The 18,834-nt window shown below is 44.7% G+C and overlaps 1 protein-coding gene and 1 long non-coding RNA gene across 42 annotated transcripts in view; one reads left to right on the top strand and one right to left on the bottom strand.

The window, feature by feature from the left end:
• LOC121709120 (protocadherin gamma-A4-like) overlaps positions 1-5,370 on the top strand; it is a 162,830-nt gene extending 157,460 nt beyond the window's left edge. For 25 of the 41 annotated variants that reach the window (XM_042092211.1, XM_042092212.1, XM_042092201.1 and 22 more), the window contains 4 exons: positions 1,573-1,631; positions 2,266-2,319; positions 3,370-3,476; positions 4,936-5,370. In XM_042092211.1, coding sequence (XP_041948145.1) covers positions 1,573-1,631; positions 2,266-2,319; positions 3,370-3,476; positions 4,936-5,171 — 456 coding nt within the window. In that variant the 3' untranslated portion in view covers positions 5,172-5,370. The remainder of the gene's footprint in view (positions 1-1,572; positions 1,632-2,265; positions 2,320-3,369; positions 3,477-4,935) is intronic. The other 16 variants (XM_042092232.1, XM_042092220.1, XM_042092237.1 and 13 more) reach the window with 1 other exon arrangement.
• LOC121709124 overlaps positions 1-18,834 on the bottom strand; it is a 67,502-nt gene that overhangs the window by 40,827 nt on the left and 7,841 nt on the right. The gene's annotated exons all lie outside the window — the stretch shown is intronic.

The raw sequence follows: 18,834 nt of genomic DNA, 5'->3' as shown, positions 1-18,834 counted from the left end.
CTCCAAAAACTTTCTCTCCCTCTAAATGTGCAGCAGTCCTGATATAGAGCAGGGCAATCCAAAAGAATGAGACCATTACATGTTATAAATGAAATATGCGGTGATGTTTGGGAGAGGGGTGTGTGTATAAATAGTTATAATGTAGTGCAGTAGAGCATCCCTTAAATATGTAAGGTGCCTGAGGGGGCTCACAAAAAAACTAGTGCACTTCCTGGAACAAAATAGAGACTGTGTCTCACAGCAGTGCACACACAGATAGTTTCTACCTGTGGTGTACGTGTGTCTGTGTGTGTGTGTGTGTGTGTGTGTGTGTGTGTGTGTGTGTGTGTGTGTGTGTGTGTGTGTGTGTGTGTGTGTGTGTGTGTGGAGCAGGGGTTATGTCTACTTCGCCATCACATAGAGTGAGGGGGAGTATGTGCATTATGTATGTGTGGGTGAGTGAGTGCGTGCATGTGTGAGTGAGAGACGGGAATATCTCCATTCTGTGTGTTTGTGTTGTTTTTCTGGGACCACAGTATCATCCGGCTCAATCACCCTTACTGACCTCTTTTATCTGTGTAACCAGTACAGTAGCCTCAGTGACTCAATCCCTGCTGCCCTCAGCTTTCTGACTCAGGCCCCCCGGTTGGCTCATTCACTGACTAAATACAGCAATGCACACTCTTCTAGGAAAGAACACTATTTTTAGGTGTCTAGTCAGATGCGCAACATTTTTGAGAGAAATAAGACAGAAACAGTAGTAGAAACTAGCACTGAAAATTTGTAAAAAATTCCACTGATTAAGGAAATTCTTGCAGCACATTTTTGATGTCAGGTCTTGCTATAACAATTGGAATATAGTAAGAGGCATCATTCCTTTGGAAAGGCTTCTCCCAGACTACCAGTGAATCTGAGCCATTGAGTTTCATGCGGATAGCACACACTCAGTTGGTGGTTTGGATGGCGAGCGGGGTGTGTAATCCTGTCTGGGGTTTAAGGGATCAGTAGAGCAGGGCATTAATGCCACACGTGCTTCTCTCTGAGCAAGCAGAACTAGGTTGAACTCATGGAAAGAGAGGATTTAGCTATAATTTGAGCTAAAATGCAGAGAGACTGGGTCAGTTCGGACTGAACTGGACTATCAGTATAAGTGCATTAGAAAGGTTGTAATACATGGCCTGGTGGATAGGGGAAAATGCTTTGTGTTCACTTATGTTTTTTTGCCCAGGATGTGTCCATTCTTGTCTGTAAATGAACTCAGGCGTGGCAGCAACAGAATAGCTCCTTCAATTATTCACACTCTCATCCCCTCTGTGGCATGTTCTCTCGGGCAGGCAGCCTTGGCTTTGCTTTCTCCTCCTGTCCTTTCCTCTCGCTCTCTTTCTTTCCATTACAGTCTACTGTTACGGCTACTGCAGTCATTTCTCATTGTGACCTCATAAATGCTTCCCTTCCAGATGTGTTTGACCTTTATGACATCACAGCATTCAAGACGGCAAGGATCCGGACCTGATAAAAATGACTGGACCAGCATACTTAAAATGTCTATAGAATTTAGTTTTTTAATAGTGTTTTCTTTTCTTGTTCCTCTAGCAAAAACCACCCAACAATGACTGGCGCCTTCCACCGAACCAGCGACCTGGACCCAGTGGGTGAGTTGTTTAACAGTCACAACCACAGAAATGCTGTCTGACACATTTTATCGAAACAATTTAAATCGAATCAATGAGAGATATCCATCAAGCACACTGCAATATCCAGTCTGTTTCAGTACATAGCACACTCACATTTGAGAGCCCTAATCTGACTTCCGGAACCACTTGCCCTTCAAAACCAATTAATTTTATGGGTCATGCTGTTCTTGTATCTGTGTGAGTGAATTTATTTCTACATAATGTCATGGATGTTACAGCCCAACAGATTTTACAAGTGGTCTGGTCAGAACAACAGAGCCGCTTCAGTATGAGATATGGCTCTTAAACAGGGAACTACATGCATTATTTTCACTGGATTTAACATGTTTAGGAAGTATTTGAAGCATAAATGTTTCAGTCTATGTTTGATACATACAGCTTAGCACAATAGTGTAAAGTTTGTATTTAGACATCTATCACAAGTGAACTTCTTCGCAAACCTGCGAAATTCACATGAAGGATAGACCAACCAATCTCAGAGCCTATGGTATAGCTTCCTTAGCCGCTTTACCATGAGGCCGACACTGCTCATGCTTATCAATGTGCCCCGCGTGGAACAGCGAGGCTGAAAGGCCCTGTCCTTTTGTTTCAGCCAGCACAGGTTCCACACCATTCAACAGAGATGGACCCCATACGAAAAATCGAGGTAGAGTGGAGTGGCGTAGGACTAGCAGGCTGTGTGCAAATGATTTTTGGCTTGTGGTAGAAAGAGAGTCATTTTTTTTTTCTTCTGAAGCGGCTTTTTTTCTTTTAAAGAGCTCTGTCTCTACCCCAAGCTTGGCTGTTTTCTGTCAAGCGTGAAGCCCACTGTCTGTTGCCTGTGTTTGTTTAAGCTGTGGGTACATACTCTCTACCCAGAACCTGCTAGTGTGTTTTCTGTAAGCGAGTCCACAGTCGACATTTCATTTTTGATTTCATATTTCTGAGCGATGCATTTAGTTTATATGTAAGTCTTCTCTATGTGTTTTTGTTGTTTTTATCAGATGTAGCAGTACATACAGTACATAGATGAACATGGCTCACTGTATGTTGTGTATATCGAGCTGTGTGTCTTGTGTGTAGCATAGATCTTTTTTGCCTGTGCATTCCCAACAAGGTCTGTAGGCTTTCAGTTGGAGATGTCTGGCTTGTCCTTGTCTCTTCTCACTCTCTCTTGCCATCTCTGGTCCCCTCTCCGCTCTCTTTCTCTCTTTTACCCGTCTTGTTCTATCACTTTATCTCTTCCTTTCTATCGTTTTATCTCTTCTGTGTGTGTGTGTGTGTGTGTGTGTGTGTGTGTGTGTGTGTAATATAGTGGACTGACTGATCTCTGGGTGAATCATACAAAGTAGACTGTTCTCTGGTAAAAGGTATAGTGTAATAATAGGTGGTTTACAAAGCACATAGGATGTGCAGTTTAGACATTGCCCTCAACAGTGGACTGGTTATTTTAGTCATCTAGGAGTGTTTGTGTGTGTGTGTCTAACATGCGTGTGCTCCCTGTGTCTTGATGCTGCTGATGACGCTCACATGTATTGTCTTGGCTCAAAGCTAAGACCGCTGCTAAAACAAAAACATAAATCACCTCATACATCATATTTTAAATGTGCATATGTGTGCAAACAATTGGAGAAATTAAAACGTTGGCTGTTGGTGTGTGTGTGTGTGTGTGTGTTCACACAAGCATCCCTCTAACCAGCCACCCTCTCTTCCCCAGAGCGGGCCCCCTCCCTGAGGGAGCAGGTGTGGTTGCCGGCACTGGACCTTGGCCACAACCACCCACCGAGGCGGAGCAGCTCCAAGCTCTCATGGCCGGAGCCAACGGTGAGTGTGCCTCCATCACAGATCACAGGGATGGGAGGAAGATAAATGGAAAAAAAGAGCTTGTGGGCTTAGGGAATGGGATTGTGTGTGTGTGTGTGTGTGTGTGTGTGTGTATGTGTGTGTGTGTGTGTGTGTGTGTGTGTGTGTGTGTGTGTGTGTGCTTGAGTATATGAGGCAAAGAGGGAGAAAAATACAGCCAGATAATGACTGCAAGACTGAACGGAAACACAGAGCGGACACAAGGCTCACAGGATAATTCTGTTCTGATGGAGGCTGCGAGTCTCTAACTCAATAAGTGGAGGTCTGTTACTGAACCATCCTCCGCCACCCAGTCTACATACAGTACTAACAAGTCTGGTCTCCTCACATCTCATTATCAGTGAACTGCCTCTTCCTCCCTTTGTGCTAGCTTGTCTGCATGAGCACGGAGAGCTTAGAAGATACACACATAGATAACACACAGAGTGTGTGTGTGTGTGTGCTCATGGTGTGTGTATGTTCATGAGAGCAGTCATTGACTTGAGATTGACTGGAAGAGAGAGAGTAAGGACAGGGAACCCTTTGTTCTCATTCCACACAGCTGCACTCAGTGCCTGAAACTCTCACTGTCTTTCCAAGTGTGTGTGTGTGTGTGTGTGTGTGTGTGTGTGTGTGTGTGTGTGTGTGTGTGTGTGTGTGTGTGTGTGTGAGAGTGTGTGTGTGTGTGTGTGGGGGGGGGGGGGGGTCACTGGTTAACACTGCGTTTCAGAACACTGGTTTCTGCAACAGAATTCAACCACCATGACAAGGATTCTTAGAGAAATGAGCACAAAGCTCAAAGGCTACTAGCTTTAGTGGACTAAAAGCCACCCCCAAGACAGAATATGCTAGAAGTGGCTATTTCTGTTTCAGTTAACTGCCTGTTCAATTAACTGCCTGTTCTCAGTATGTGCGTGTGCGCAAGTGTGTACGTTGCATGGTAGAGAAGCAGGGAAAGAAGGAGGTCATGGCTGACTGATGAGTGGGAGTATGTGTGTGTGTGTGTGTGTGTGTGTGTGTGTGTGTGTGTGTGTGTGTGTGTGTGTGTGTGTGTGTGTGTGTGTGTGTGCGCACTGTGTGATGGGCTGGGGGAGGGGAGGCTCTCTTCCTGGGAACAAATCTCGTTTGCTCTGCCGGAGCTGCAATGCAGCACTGCGCTGACTGGTGCCTGTGAATTATGAGCCTGTGTGTCCCATAAACACCTTTGCTATAACCTCTCCTGCGTCTCTTTTCTCCACATCCCCCTCTCCTCTCATTCTTCTTTCATTCTCTTTCCTTTTCTTGTGTTCTCTTTTCTCGATATATTCTACCCATATATTTCATCCCTTTTTATCTATCTATCTATCTATCTATCTTCTTTCTTTGTATCTCTGTCTGTCTCTCTCTCTCTCTCTCTTTCTCTCTTCCTTCTCCCCATCTCCACCGCTGTTGTCTTCTGCAGCAGTGAATGAAGCCACGGCGACCCTGGGGCCCCGCTACAACGCCCAGTACGTGCCCGACTATCGCCAGAACGTCTACATCCCCGGCAGCACGGCCACCCTGACGGCCAACCCACAGCAGCAGCAGCAGCCCCAGCAGGCGCTGCCCCCGCCTGCGGCCATGCCCCCCGTGGACGTCCCCAAGGCTGCCCAGACCCCCGCCAGCAAGAAGAAGTCCACCAAGAAGGACAAGAAGTAAGCTGAGGGGGCATGGTGTTGGAGGCGGCTATATGGTCCGAACGTGATCTGATATGTCTCTCTATCTACTCCTGACGGTGTGTTAGCGTTTGTTTCGTTCTTCTTTCACGGATTTGTTTGAGATTTTTAAAACAACAACAAAAAAAAAAAGCTTCAGAAAAAGAGAACCTCAGGCACTGAGGTTGTAGTATTATGCTGTACTTTGTTTAGAGATGTTGTTGTCCTTTTTTTATTTTTCCTTTTTCTGTCTTTATTTAGTCGTATGTATACCAGTCTATCTTGCTCTTTGGGCTTGACTTCATATTTTGAACAGCAATTTCAATCTTCAGTTAAGGTGAGGGTTGCATGTGATAGGGGAGATGTATTCACATGGTATTTCAAGACCTGTAGTTCAAAACAGGGATGTGTATCCCTATTGTGTAAGATAATATTACTGAGTGAGGTAAAAAAAAAGAAGAAAAGAAAGACTAAAGAATGATTACAGGTCATTTGTCATGTAAAGGCTTTTAATGTTCCTTTCTAAATGAAAAATAGATGCTTCTTGTGGTGACAAGAATGACAATGACAATGTTTTGTTAGACTTCTTACTCGAAGAGGATGTGCCATAGCTCAAGACAATTGCATGATCCAAGATAACCTAAGGAATTAGACCCATTAAGACTATGCAGTGAAGCAGAGATTTTTTTTTTATGAACCTGAATTGATATGATCTAAATTTGAGCTTGTTACACTAATGGCAAGAGTCACCTTCAATGTTTGAGTCATATACAAGAACCAGACCAAACTCATGTTTATAAGATTATTTTAGACAAACATAGATTTTAGTAGGACAAGAAGAGATCAATGTGAAGTCTGCACTGTTCCACTTGTATTTAGACTTCAGCCCAACGGTTTCTCTCTCTCTGCATGTACTGTTCTAACCTTATGAACGTGCATCACACCAAGTATTGTATGAACCTTGGAGTAGAGCTTGATATCGAATGGGTTTTTTGTTATCTATCTTACCATTTGATTAGTGTTACGCCATATTGGCCCAATCAAACAGGGCCTGTTCTATGTGGTAGTGATGGTCCAATTGACAGAGCTCTACTATCCTGAAGTGCTTGTGGGGAAATTCTATATGAAGTTGTTAGGGAACTAGGATTAGAAGGACTGGGTAAAGGAGGCAAGGGTTTTGGGGAAATGGATACTAAATGGTGGGTGAACTGGAGATAGAGACTCTCGTAGGACTGACAGGAGACACGGGAAACTCCAGATCTGGAGTTGTTAGAAAAAAAGGAACATTGGAAGAGTACTGAACATGTTGACAGAGAAAATAAAACAAAAACATCAGACTAGCACACAAGGGATTGATGGTTTCCTTTCGCTGCAGAGGAAAGCGTTTCAGCTACACGTCAACCACTACAACACTTGCATAAACTTGAGTAACAATGTGGTTACTTGCACTGTAATAAGAGCACACATAGGCTTTTGGTGACATTTACACCTATGGCAATACCTGCCACATAGGCAGCAGTTGAGGCCACCAACAGGCTACACACACAAAAACGATGGCTATCCACTCTGACCTAGTGTTTTTTTTTGTAACATTAACCCAGAATGTTTGACACCTGCCTTTTACTCCACTACCCCAAGAGCACCACCACTCTACCCTAATGTATATAAATCACATAGCCGGTCCGTATGAGCTTCAGAGCCAGCAGGTTGGCATCTACTGGAATGTTTAGACTATTTTTAAGAAAAACAAAGTAAAATAAAAAAAGATGAAAAAAAAAACTGTTAACCTCTTCAGATTATGTGTAGTGCTATAGAATGCGCATTTAGGCCACAGACTAACCAACCTGTAAATAATCAAATTTAAACTCTTGCAAAAGACACGCAGTTGTAGGCTTGAGGCTCGTGAAATATTGTGCATATTTTTGTGTTTTCCTCTCTATCGCGTTCGCTCTCTCTCTTTGTCCTTCTCTGGTTTTCTTCTTTTTGATCACGGAGACTTTGAAGAATAACACAGCGCACTAAAATGTCTTTGAGGTGTTTCCTCATTCCTGTGTACTCCTTTCTGTGTTTGTAATTTCAATCAATTGTTAGTGTTGCTGGAATGCCATCCCTGTCCAAATGAATATAAATATATATTAATGTGTGTCTTCTGCTGGAATACTTAATATACTGTAATATCTTTCATATTAAATGCGTAGAGCTTCATGTTACACGTTTATTTTATATGCTAATATTTATATTGCTGTTTATTTGTTTATGTTTTTCTTTATTCCCTGAACACTGACATTTCAAAATAAAAGTTCATTGGAGCTTTTGAAAATGTTTGGTCTTTTTGTGGGATGTCCAGTTGTTCCTACATTTGCTATGCATTTTTTGTGCGTAATGGGGTCGAATGGATTTACTGCTAGGGTTTAAAGGAGAATTCCGGTGTGATATTGACCTAAAGTGTATTGAAACATGATACCGAGTGTGAACGTATGTCTCATAGCCCATCTCGACTTGTCCCCTGCACTCCAAAATCTGGCGCTAGTTAGCCGATGCTACCAACAACTTTTTCAGTAGTGGTGCTTCGGCATCGGGCTAGCCATGCAAATAAATCACTGTTTTACACCCATTTACGAGGCTCAATGTATCTCCACACTTCATTGGTAGACTTCCTAGGGCCCTGACATTTAAAACGAGACATTGAGAACTTTGAAAAAGCACTGGTAGTTTACTTACAAGACGATTTATACAGACAGTATCTTCACGAAGTTTAACGTTTGCAGCCATCTTGAATTTAGTCACGATAAGTCGAGCAACGAGTAAGAATGAACAGGTATGATAAGGGATCAGATTCCAAAAATAATTCAGTGGAAATGCATGGATTCCAGTTTCTTCCAGTAGCAGCAACTGGAATCCATGCATTTCCACTGAATTATTTTTGGAATCTGATCCCTTATCATAGCTGTTCATTCTTACTCGTTGCTCGACTTATGGTGACTAAATTCAAGATGGCTGCAAACGCTAAACTTCGTGAAGATACTGTCTGTATAAATCGTCTTGTAAGTAAACTACCAGTGCTTTTTCAAAGTTATCAATGTCTCGTTTTAAATGTCAGGGCCCTCGGAAGTCTACCAATGAAGTGTGGAGATACATTGAGCCTCGTAAATGGGTGTAAAACAGTGATTTATTTGCATGGCTAGCCCGATGCCGAAGCACCACTATTGAAAAAGATGTTGGTAGCATCGGCTAACTAGCGCCAGATTTTGGAGTGCAGGGGACAAGCCGAGATGGGCTATGAGACATACGTTCACACTCGGTATCATGTTTCGATACACTTTAGGTCAATATCACACCGGAATTCTCCTTTAATAACAGTCCAAACTAGTGTCTTAATGATTTAAAAAGGATTTGAGGCCAATGCTTAATCATTTGGTATTTATTAAACAGTGTTTAAACATTGACAGTAAAATAAAGAGTTCATAATCCTTATCCCAACTACATGTTACCTCCAAACACACACTACTCTTCCATTTCAATTTCACAGGGCATCTTCACCTTAGTACCCCTGATCCTCCAGTAATTGATCATAATAGAGATAGCTAATGGATAATCTATCCTCACACTTTCATGACTTGTGTCTTTTGTGTTGATTATTCCCTCTGCACTCACCATCTCAAGCCTGACTCTGCAGCAGCATAATGCATGCTCTTGAAGCCATATAGCTCTAAATCGGAGATGACCCATTTTATCCACCCAGCATTTAATCAGCTCAGAAACACCATGGAAGGAAAAACATCGCAGTCAATTTGAAAGGGAAGCTCTGCAGAGATTTGGGAAGTAGGACGTTAACTTCCTTTTCCTCCGCACTCTCACACCAAAAATCCATTTTTAGCACTAGCGTACGTCAACGGAAGAGGCAGAGGCGGGAGAGGGACGACTAGCACTGTTTCCCACTGCAGCAGGGAAAACCAGTGGGACACAAACAAGGGACCTACTGGGCAACGTGTCGCTCCATAAAACATGAGAGAAGAAGCCCTCTGGGACACACTCTTCATGCTGTTCAAATCTGATCAAGCTCTCTAATGCACGTGCAATCCGAGGGTATGAATGGTCCCTGAGGACAGCAAATGAAAAGAGAGGGATGGGAGGAGGGGAAAAAATAGACGATATGGGTGGGTGGGGGGGGGGGGGGGGGGGGGGTGCCTGGAAGATGATGACTGAAACACAGGGAACAACACACATCTGGACCTTGGGTAAAACGGGAGAGCACTGCGAACGGTGTCAGTGTGGCATGAGCATAATCTAGTCTATAAATAGCAACAGGAGCCACATGCCTGGCAGACGGCAAACAAAGTCACAAGTGGGATGAGTCTGTTGGTGCCAACTGTAGCCACATTTTATACGTTTTATAAACACACAAAGTATATTTTCTGATTTAGTGTTTTTCTCTTATTTGACACTGATTTAGCCTCGAAAAAAACAATAATGATTTTTCAGGGTCAAATGTCATGTAAAATGTTGTGTCAAATGTCATGTAAAATGACTATCAAAGCTAACTGCCATGTACCATGCTTCAGGGGAACGAACAAGAAAAAGACTGGCATCGAAATGCCTTTCTCCTCAACCGCCATTACAAAATGGCCGACATCTCAAACCTCTGCAACGGTTGCCAAGGTGACGGTGAAAGAACTGCATACTCGGAAACAGCTTCCCACCCTTGTGGAGAGCAGGCGGGGTATACAGCGAAGCACTTACGACATACACACACACACACACACACACACACACGCACACACACACACACACACACACACATACAAATGCACCCTTCAACCAGCCATGTCAAGCATCTTAATTGCAATCAGTTCCAGAAAATGCTAATTATGACACTGCGATTGCTGTCGCATGCCCTGTGTGTAGTGTCACGAAAAACAGTGGGTGACATCAGAGGAGAGACCTGCTGCACTGCCCCGGCGCAATGTTAGGGAGCACTCTGCCATGCCAGACAGCCTCTCGCTACCTTAACACAATGGGCATGAGGAAGCAGATAAGCAGGTTGAGTTTTCACCTTGTCAGACACAAAACGTACACCTTTGTTTCCAGTGCAGTTTTGCATAATGGAGCAAATGCAGTGTCTGGATGCCCCGCAGGCATGTCTGTCTCTGCAGCAATTCAGCTCGGGTGGTTTTGACATGTGGTAGTAGTGCCCTCTGTCCATTTTTGACTTTTCCACCCTCTCTGCCCAGCTAAGATCCCAGCGATCCTCCTAAGCGCTTTAGAGAGGCCAGTGGAGTAGCTCAGACTGCATTAAAGGATGAGATGAGAGGGACACACAGAGTGAGTGAGAGAAAAGAGAGAGACAGAGAGACGGAGAGAGAGAGAAAGAGAGTATTGGAGACCGCTCTTGCTGCCCACAGCTGCTGTGGGGTTAAGATTTCCGTTTACATGCCGACAGCATGATTATTCGGCCAATCAAGGCCATTAAGCAGCATCCAGACCAGGGAGGAGAAGAGAGCCTCAGCACTGCATCACATCTGACACAGCTCAGCTCAGCACAGCACAGTCCCAGCTCAATGTCACTGACAGCCATGACCACCAAGCCAAAAGCCTCGACTCCAACCTCAAACCTCCTCCACTCTTTAAGCCTTCCTATGCTCTAGTGCCTGCCTGCCCTAAGACTTATGCTATATTCATAAGCAATGCACAATAGAAAGAAATGTCATGTGCCTCATTCATCTTAATCTGGACATTAAACAGCTAGCACACAGCCAGAACACTACCCGTGGGGTTCATTCTGTCACTCTCACTCTCTCTCTCCTTGAGAAAGCAGAGAGGATCACTAGTCACCCACTCCTAAACCATCTGAGTCTGGAAGGCTGTGATCACTACCTTGAGAAAGCAGAGATCACTAGTCAGTCACTCAGCCCCGCATGTGCCCAAACTGTCTGGGGAGGCATGTGGCTCTGATCAGGGCCGGCTGTGGCCAAGTGTTGGCTGGCCTCTGGCTCAGCTCGCCTACATTTCGTCACCTCTCACTGTTACCAGGCAGACCTCAGGGAGAGGTGTGAACAGTATGCACAGTAAAGAAAAAAAGTCTCATTGGTCATCACCGCTCTGCTGTGGCTGTGGCAGATGCTCCCTGCAGATGCCAATGGCCCGTGCCTAAGGTCGTCTTCATAAGGAAAGGTCAAATGGTTGTTACGTCACAGAGACTTCAAGGCATTTACTGCCCACTCGATAACAGGTCGCAATGTACCCTACACATTTCTTACACGACAGTGTGAATGTCTTGGAAGGGCAAAGAGTGTGTATGTGAGTGTGTGTCCAAAAAAGCTTGAGTATTGTCTTTTGAAGCCCCCCAAAGTAACTGCGTGTGTGTGTGTGTTCGCGGTGTGGCCACACTTTCTTTGTTCTGCTTTTGTTCTGTGGCACACAGTGCTGAAGTCATTCACTGTGAATAAAAGATCCAGGGAGAAAGAGAGAGCGGGGTGAGAGAGAGAGTTATTCTGCCGGAATAAAGGACTCCATCTGGTAAGCGAACGAGTCAACCAATCCCCCAACCCCCAGCCAACACTCCTCCTCTCCTCTCCAGCCCCCCCCCAATCCCCCATCCCCACCCTCTCCCCCTCTCTCTGCTGACGACCAACAGCACAGCATACACAGCCTCGGAGCCCCGAATGAAAGGAAATGAAATCCACTGCAGCTGCCGTTGTCATGGAAACTGGGCAATGTCAACTCAGCCCTCCCACCGGCAGCAGTCATGAAGAGAGAGACAAAAAAAAATGACCATTTGAGGGATGAAGAAACCAGAGCTGGGGGTTTTTACATACTCTTTTGTTTTCTCTCACCTTACACACACACACACACACACACACACACACACACACACACACACACACACACACACACCTAATTTCATACACTAACATGACTATTGTCTGTCTTGAATGCTATGCTATAATACTGAACATGTGTTTAGCTGCTAGGTGAAGGGGCTTGCTCCACATCAAAGTCGAATGACTGTATTCTGGTTTGATTCAATGCTAATTGACCTAACCAGGCAGAGGCAAAAGAAGTGAAATAATCATGAGGCCCTGGGAGATCTTCTAAGAAAAGCTATGGCTGACGATGTCAGAGCCCTCGGCCTACTTGAGCGCATCAAAGCTAAAATAGCATGACGTCATGTCATCTATGCAGCACCCTCTGTCCCCCTCTCTCTCTCTCTCTCACTCACTCTGTCTATTTCTCTCTCTCTCTCCCTCCCTCTGTCTCTCTTTCTCTTTCCCTCAGTCCATCTCTCTCTCACACTCTCTCCCTTTGCCCGTCTCTCTCTCTCCCTCTGCACTATTTATATATTTTGTCAGTCCTCTATCCGTCCCTGCATGGCCACTCTCTCGCCCACCACGGTTCTCTACCCTGCGCTCTGTAATATTTATGGGGCACGGAGCGCAGACATTCTGCAGAGACTTCATCAAACATGCCTGCTCCCCTGATTCCTCCCCCGCCCCTCTCGTTACCATGGCAACCCCTCATCCCTCTCAACCTACATTCTGGGGGTATCAGGGAAAGGAGGAGCTAGACTTGAAGTCTTAAAGTGTGTGTGTTGTGTGTGTGTGTGTGTGTGTGTGTGTGTGTGTGTGTGTCCATGCAATCCCAATTCAAATCCATGTACGTCAGCGCACATGTGAATGTGTGTATCTCTGTAGATGTGATTGAAATGACAACTGGGAGACTAATGGCAATTGGAGCACCCAGTCTCTTTTGTTTGCAAGCTTCTCTAAATCGGTCCCTGTTAACGGCCCTACCCAGTTGTTGCTGATCCGGCCGCACTTCACCAGCAAAAACACATCAAGTGACAGCAGTACTGTTTCCCAGTAAGAGGATTAGTGTCTGTCTCTGCCTCTCCCTCTCTCCTCCTCTTTCTTTTCCTCCTCTCCTTGGGTCTCATCTCTCATTCATTGTAATGCTGCGGTCCAGTGACCTTATCTCTATCAGGATCTCAGACACAAGGAGTGATAGACAATTCCGATGTACATACACACATATTGTTGCCTACGCGCCTGTACACACACACACACACACACACACACACACACACGCGCACACACACACACACACACACACACACACACACACACACACACACACACACACACACACACACACACACACACACACACACAGCCACAGGGAGGGAGGAGGGAGAGGACCAACACGAGCAAGGAGCCAGGTAACTATGGCAACAGACATGGAAAGAAAGAGCGAGAAATGACATGCTTCCTCTCCTCTCCCACCGCTTGTAGGGTAAACGGGCACGGGAGGGGGAGGTGGCTGCCTTCGACACACCGCCATGCATTCTGACATTCTCGCTCACACACAAACCACCGTTTACTGGGCACTCTCCAGTCCATTTGGGCTCAGAACCTCTGCTGATGGTGACACACATTTCACAAGGCGAAATCCTTTAAAAATGAATGAGACTTGGATCAAATCCTGGCAACTCTTTCACAACAGCGGACAGATTATAACACAGTCTCTCACAGACAAAGGAATGGCTGACACGCTTTCAGACATAAGGCGCATGCTCTGAGCTTTTTAGATGATGACACACCCACCTCATTGTACATCAAAGCTTCAGGGAGAAATACTTATTTGTATGCATTCATTAAATTGATAATGCCTAATGTTAATATTCAATGTTGGTCTCTGTATACATTTTCCAGTTGAATTAACCATTTCCAATTTTCTCAAAGATATGTGCTATTTGTTGCGTTGTTGTATTGCTTTGTTAATTTTCATCAGGCCATCGGGGCTTTCGCTGAGTTGAGCACAGCAGATGTAGGTAGGGTGGGAGGCTGCTGTGGGTGGGGGTGGGGTGGGGAGGGGTTAAGAGGATGAGGAGGGTCGCAATTTAGCGGATAATCACCCTGTTGCCAGAGAAATGCGCTGTTGTTTGTGTGTGCTGTGCCTCAGAGTCCACTGCACACTTGAGAAAACAGGTTTGTTATCCCGAGCTATGTTACCACAGATAAATAAATCATTTCTTTATTAATAACTATTGATTCTACATGCTGCACAGAGCCTCAAAGGGACCATGACAGTGGGACATTTGAGGATTTCGACAACAACAATTAAAAGGTTCTACCTTGTAAACAAGCCATAACAAACAAGTCTACTTTGGTTAGGCTGCAGCTTCGAGGTAGCAAATATCTTATTTTGGTCAGAGAGTGTACTTCCCCCAGGACTCATCATATGAGTCACCTCCAGTGGCGTGAAGATAAGTGTACTAAGCCAGAAGACTGGAGGACTGCCAAGAGATACAGGAGGGGAATAACTGGCAGACCGACAGAGAGACAAACACACAGACAGATGCCCAGAGAGGGACTGGGGGGCCCATGGCACCCTGTCTCGTCCACGGCGGCAGCAGTGCAGTGGAGCGCGTGGCCACAGTGCCCTGGGGCACTTAGTGGGGAGCGCCGATCCAGTGATCTGGCCAACGCCCACGTCAGATCAATAACGTCACCCACGAACACAAGCGTGAGAATTGCCCTAGATTCAGTGTCAGACCTACGCATGTTCTACGCACACTCTCTCTCTCTCTCTCTCTCTCTCTCTCTCTCTCTCTCTCTCTCTCTCTCTCACGCACACACACACACACACATACACAGAGAGACACAGACATAGACACTAAGACACACAAGCAGATAGCTGACATTTCCTAGAGAGAGAGAGAGAAAGAGAGAGAGAGAATTCTCCAATCCCACCAGATTCACACCAGATTAATATAAAGATCAAGAAATTCCACTTCATCATTGCCAATACTACTGTTGATTACACCATTTAACACAGAGGCATAGTCGCTAAGAACAAACCATACAAAGGCACTATGTACCTATATCAGCTCATCACTGAAATGACTATGGAAAGAAAACGAATTGACCTGACCGATATCAAGGAATTCCAGAAAGGGGTTGTGACCTCTTAAAAGAGGTGTATCGACCAGATTCACTTTACAGCTCAATGCTTCAGCAAAACACTGGAGCATGTTGTGTAGTGTATCTGTGTAGTGTTTACATGCCATGTAAGCTCATCCCATAATGTTGGTAGTGTGTCTATATGCAATTTGTTGTGAAATGTGCTATTTTACAATGCACTTGTGTTGTCGCTATTTGTTTTAATGTCTGCATGAATTTCTGATCCTTCTGGTGTAGTATTTAGTATATGTGTCCACCTGTGGTAGGTATAAAGTAGGTGGTAGGTATAAAGTAGGTATAAAGTAATGGGTGATTCATTGGGATGTAAATTGATATAAGGCAAATGGGTGAGCAACTAAAAAACTATATGCCTGTCTGTTTTGCTCTAACAACATTTTGTTGCTATCCTGTAACAATGACAAATAAACTGAACTGAACTGAACTGTGCTGTTTGTTATGTCTGTGTGTAACATCCCCGCTGGCCATTCTGGAACAGTCCCCTGGAACTGTGTTTGCTTAATAAATGGCATAGAGCCAAAGAAAAGCCAGACTCCTGTGTTATCACCATACCAAGTTGCTTATTCAGCAATTAGGCTTCTGTTAGAACTATGGTAACCTTTAAATGGTAGGCATTGTTTAATACTCTCTCCTACACACTACTCTCTCCCCCTCCCTCTCTCTTTCCCTCTCTGACTTAGTTGGAATATTCTCAGAGGTTTTGGGATGACACAGGGCTATACTACACACAGCTTACGATACCCTTTGCTTTGCAAAAAGAAAGATGGACGTTTTAACGTGTCTACAGCCCAGTGCAAGTCACCTTGCATTTGTTGCTCCATGAGGCTTCAGCATACAGTATGAGGCTGTGTAGTACACAGCGTCTGCTGTGAGGGCCTTGGCCGGTGATTGAGTCGTCACTCTGACAGATGACGGTCAGTGTGCTGAAGTGGACGGACAGTCTGGCCTAGTGCAAATGAGCGTGTCCTCGCGATTCCACACAGCGTGTTTTACATGCAGCCGTGTAATAGGCGGTGCATGTCGGACATTAAACTCATGAAGACTATTAACAGTCACTGCTAAAGAAGAGGACGTGAGAACATGAATCAGGTCTGCTGGTGTTTTCTGGCACAGCGGAGAATTCACACTGATCTGGAATCAGTCTTTTCCTCAAGACGTTTATTTTATATCTTAAATAGATAAGAGAATGTCATTCCCCTCATCCCACATAGAAATGGACTCTATATAGATCTGACCCTTTGTTGCTTTCTCGTTGGACCTTGCGAGCAATAAAAATAACCCATATAAAACCTCAATGAAATATAAATGAGTGCTGAAGTGTGTGAGAGAGGTCAATCTATTTGGAACTGAAATGCGCATCTACCCTCATGATTAACCTCCACTGTTGTTGTCGAAGGACCGCTGTCACAATCGATATCGTGTTCTCCCGAAATGGCAAGGAGTCAGACTAAAGGGACAATGGAGGTTGTTTTTCTTCCTCCGTAGGGTGACTTGTTCTACCTGGAGACTACCGCACCCATCCTCCAATCAGCACCTTAAGACGCTGACTCCTCCTACCGATTGGCTGTCTGAGCCTCCGAGGCTCCATGCCAAAGTGATGTAAAGGCTGCAGGGCGATGGAGGGAGGGGGGGGGGGGGGGGGGGTTGAGATGGGGGTGGGGGTTCGTCTGAACCAGCCATGACCCAAAGCTTGTAATGAACAATCCTTCTTTTTTTTTCTTCTAGCACGAAGGAAAGGGGCGGGGGTGGAGAAATAGGAAAACAACGCTGAAGGAATGCTGTCATCCACAAAGCCCCAGCAAGACTAATGCTTTTAATTGATTGTGCATTACCTTCATCAGCAAGATATTTATGATGACGATCTGTCTCTGTCTAATTACATTCTAGCCAACCTCTCAGCAAATAAAACCACAACATGCAATAGGCTACTTCTTTTGGTGACCTGTAGTAACTGTATGAATTGGGCGGATGAATTTGTTTTCAACACATAAAGGAAAGTATTTGAAGGAAAATAGCCCCTGCTTGTTGGATTTCTGTTCAAACAGTATATGACAGATATGAGCAGGTCTTTCTGCATGCTAGGCTGGGCTGCAGTGATTTTCAGTCATCCATTTCTCTGTTGGACAGGCAATGTGAGGTGAGTTATCCAATTGACCTGTTTCTGCTCTGTGTGACAGACCCAAATGAGGCAGGACACATTCACCACCTGAGGCCCATGGCAGACCCTAGACAGTCCACATTTCTGAGACTGTACACAGCTTTAACAGTCTGATTTGCACAGAGGAGGACACACACACACACACACACACACACACACACACACACACACACACACACACACACACACACACACACACACACACACAGTCTTCCCCACATAATTGTACACAATTCTAGATTTCCTATGCATGGTTTCCTAAGTAATAGTAAAACTAACACAATCATACTGGATGTTCTTGTAATACAAAACACTATGCAAAAGACTAGTCCAAATAGTCCTTTCCCATTTAAGGACACCCCAAAACAGACATTGCACACTAAAACATGTAAGCACAAAGCACAAAAAATAACTTTAAAAATAACTTTCATTCCTGTGTGGAATAACCTAACCAAACAAACAACTTTTCTAAAAAATGTGCAGTATTGTGACACCGTGGGGCAAGTGGCAGCATCCATGATGCCACATTCAAGTTTTAATTGCCCACGAGGACCCAGGTTTGATTCTGACCCACAGTCCCAACCCTACTCCCATTTCTCTTTCCCACTCATCTCCTGTTAAGCTCTACCATCCTCTACCATCTCAATTAAATACAAAAGCCCCAAAAATAAAAATATAAAATTAGTCAGTGTTAAAGGATAAAGTGTTGGAGGATGTAGGATAAATACAACATCCTAGGAATCTGCCCAAAGCTTTGAGACGGACAACAGGCATAGTGCACTTTGAGACCGTAGGCTGTCCTTCCGTCCTGAGAAAACCCTGATGACGCGCTCAGGCTGTCATTAGAGTCTCACCTCACATGGCAGTCCCCATAGTCTCACTGACACAACACACACAAACACACACACACACACACACACACACACACACACACACACACACACACACACACACACACACACACACACACACACACACACACACTCTCAATGACTAAAATAAAACAACACATGGGTCATCCATCTGTACATACTCCCTTCCAAATGCTATCCTCTTACCTTACCTTGCCCTGGCTGGCACACATATAACCTAAAGCACACACACACACACACACACACACACACACACACACACACACACACACACACACACACACACATACAATGACACACAACGGTGATGCTACATGGGAAGAGAGCTAATCTCGCAACTTCATACAAAAGGATGAATATGAATATAATACAACACTAATATTATTAGTGTGTTGTTGTGCTACAAAAAAAGTAAGAATTGACATATAGTCACATTTCACTGTCCTGATAGGCACAGACATTAGGAAAGGACAAAAGTCCACCTCTTCATTTGATAGGCTGACTGATTGACCTAAAGCACAAGCAAACGGATGTAACGTTAACCCATGTGCGTGTGTGCCATTATTCTCCTTTATAGCCATGCTTCCCATAAACTCAAAGATATCCCCACAGTCCAAACCACAAAAAGCTAACAAGTGTTATGTGTGTATGTGTACAAGA

Source organism: Alosa sapidissima, chromosome 5, assembly GCF_018492685.1.
Source record: "Alosa sapidissima isolate fAloSap1 chromosome 5, fAloSap1.pri, whole genome shotgun sequence".
Classification (NCBI taxonomy): Eukaryota; Metazoa; Chordata; class Actinopteri; order Clupeiformes; family Clupeidae; genus Alosa; species Alosa sapidissima.
The sequence above is the reverse complement of the archived record's forward strand: the minus strand, read 5'-3'. Positions and strand labels throughout refer to the sequence as shown.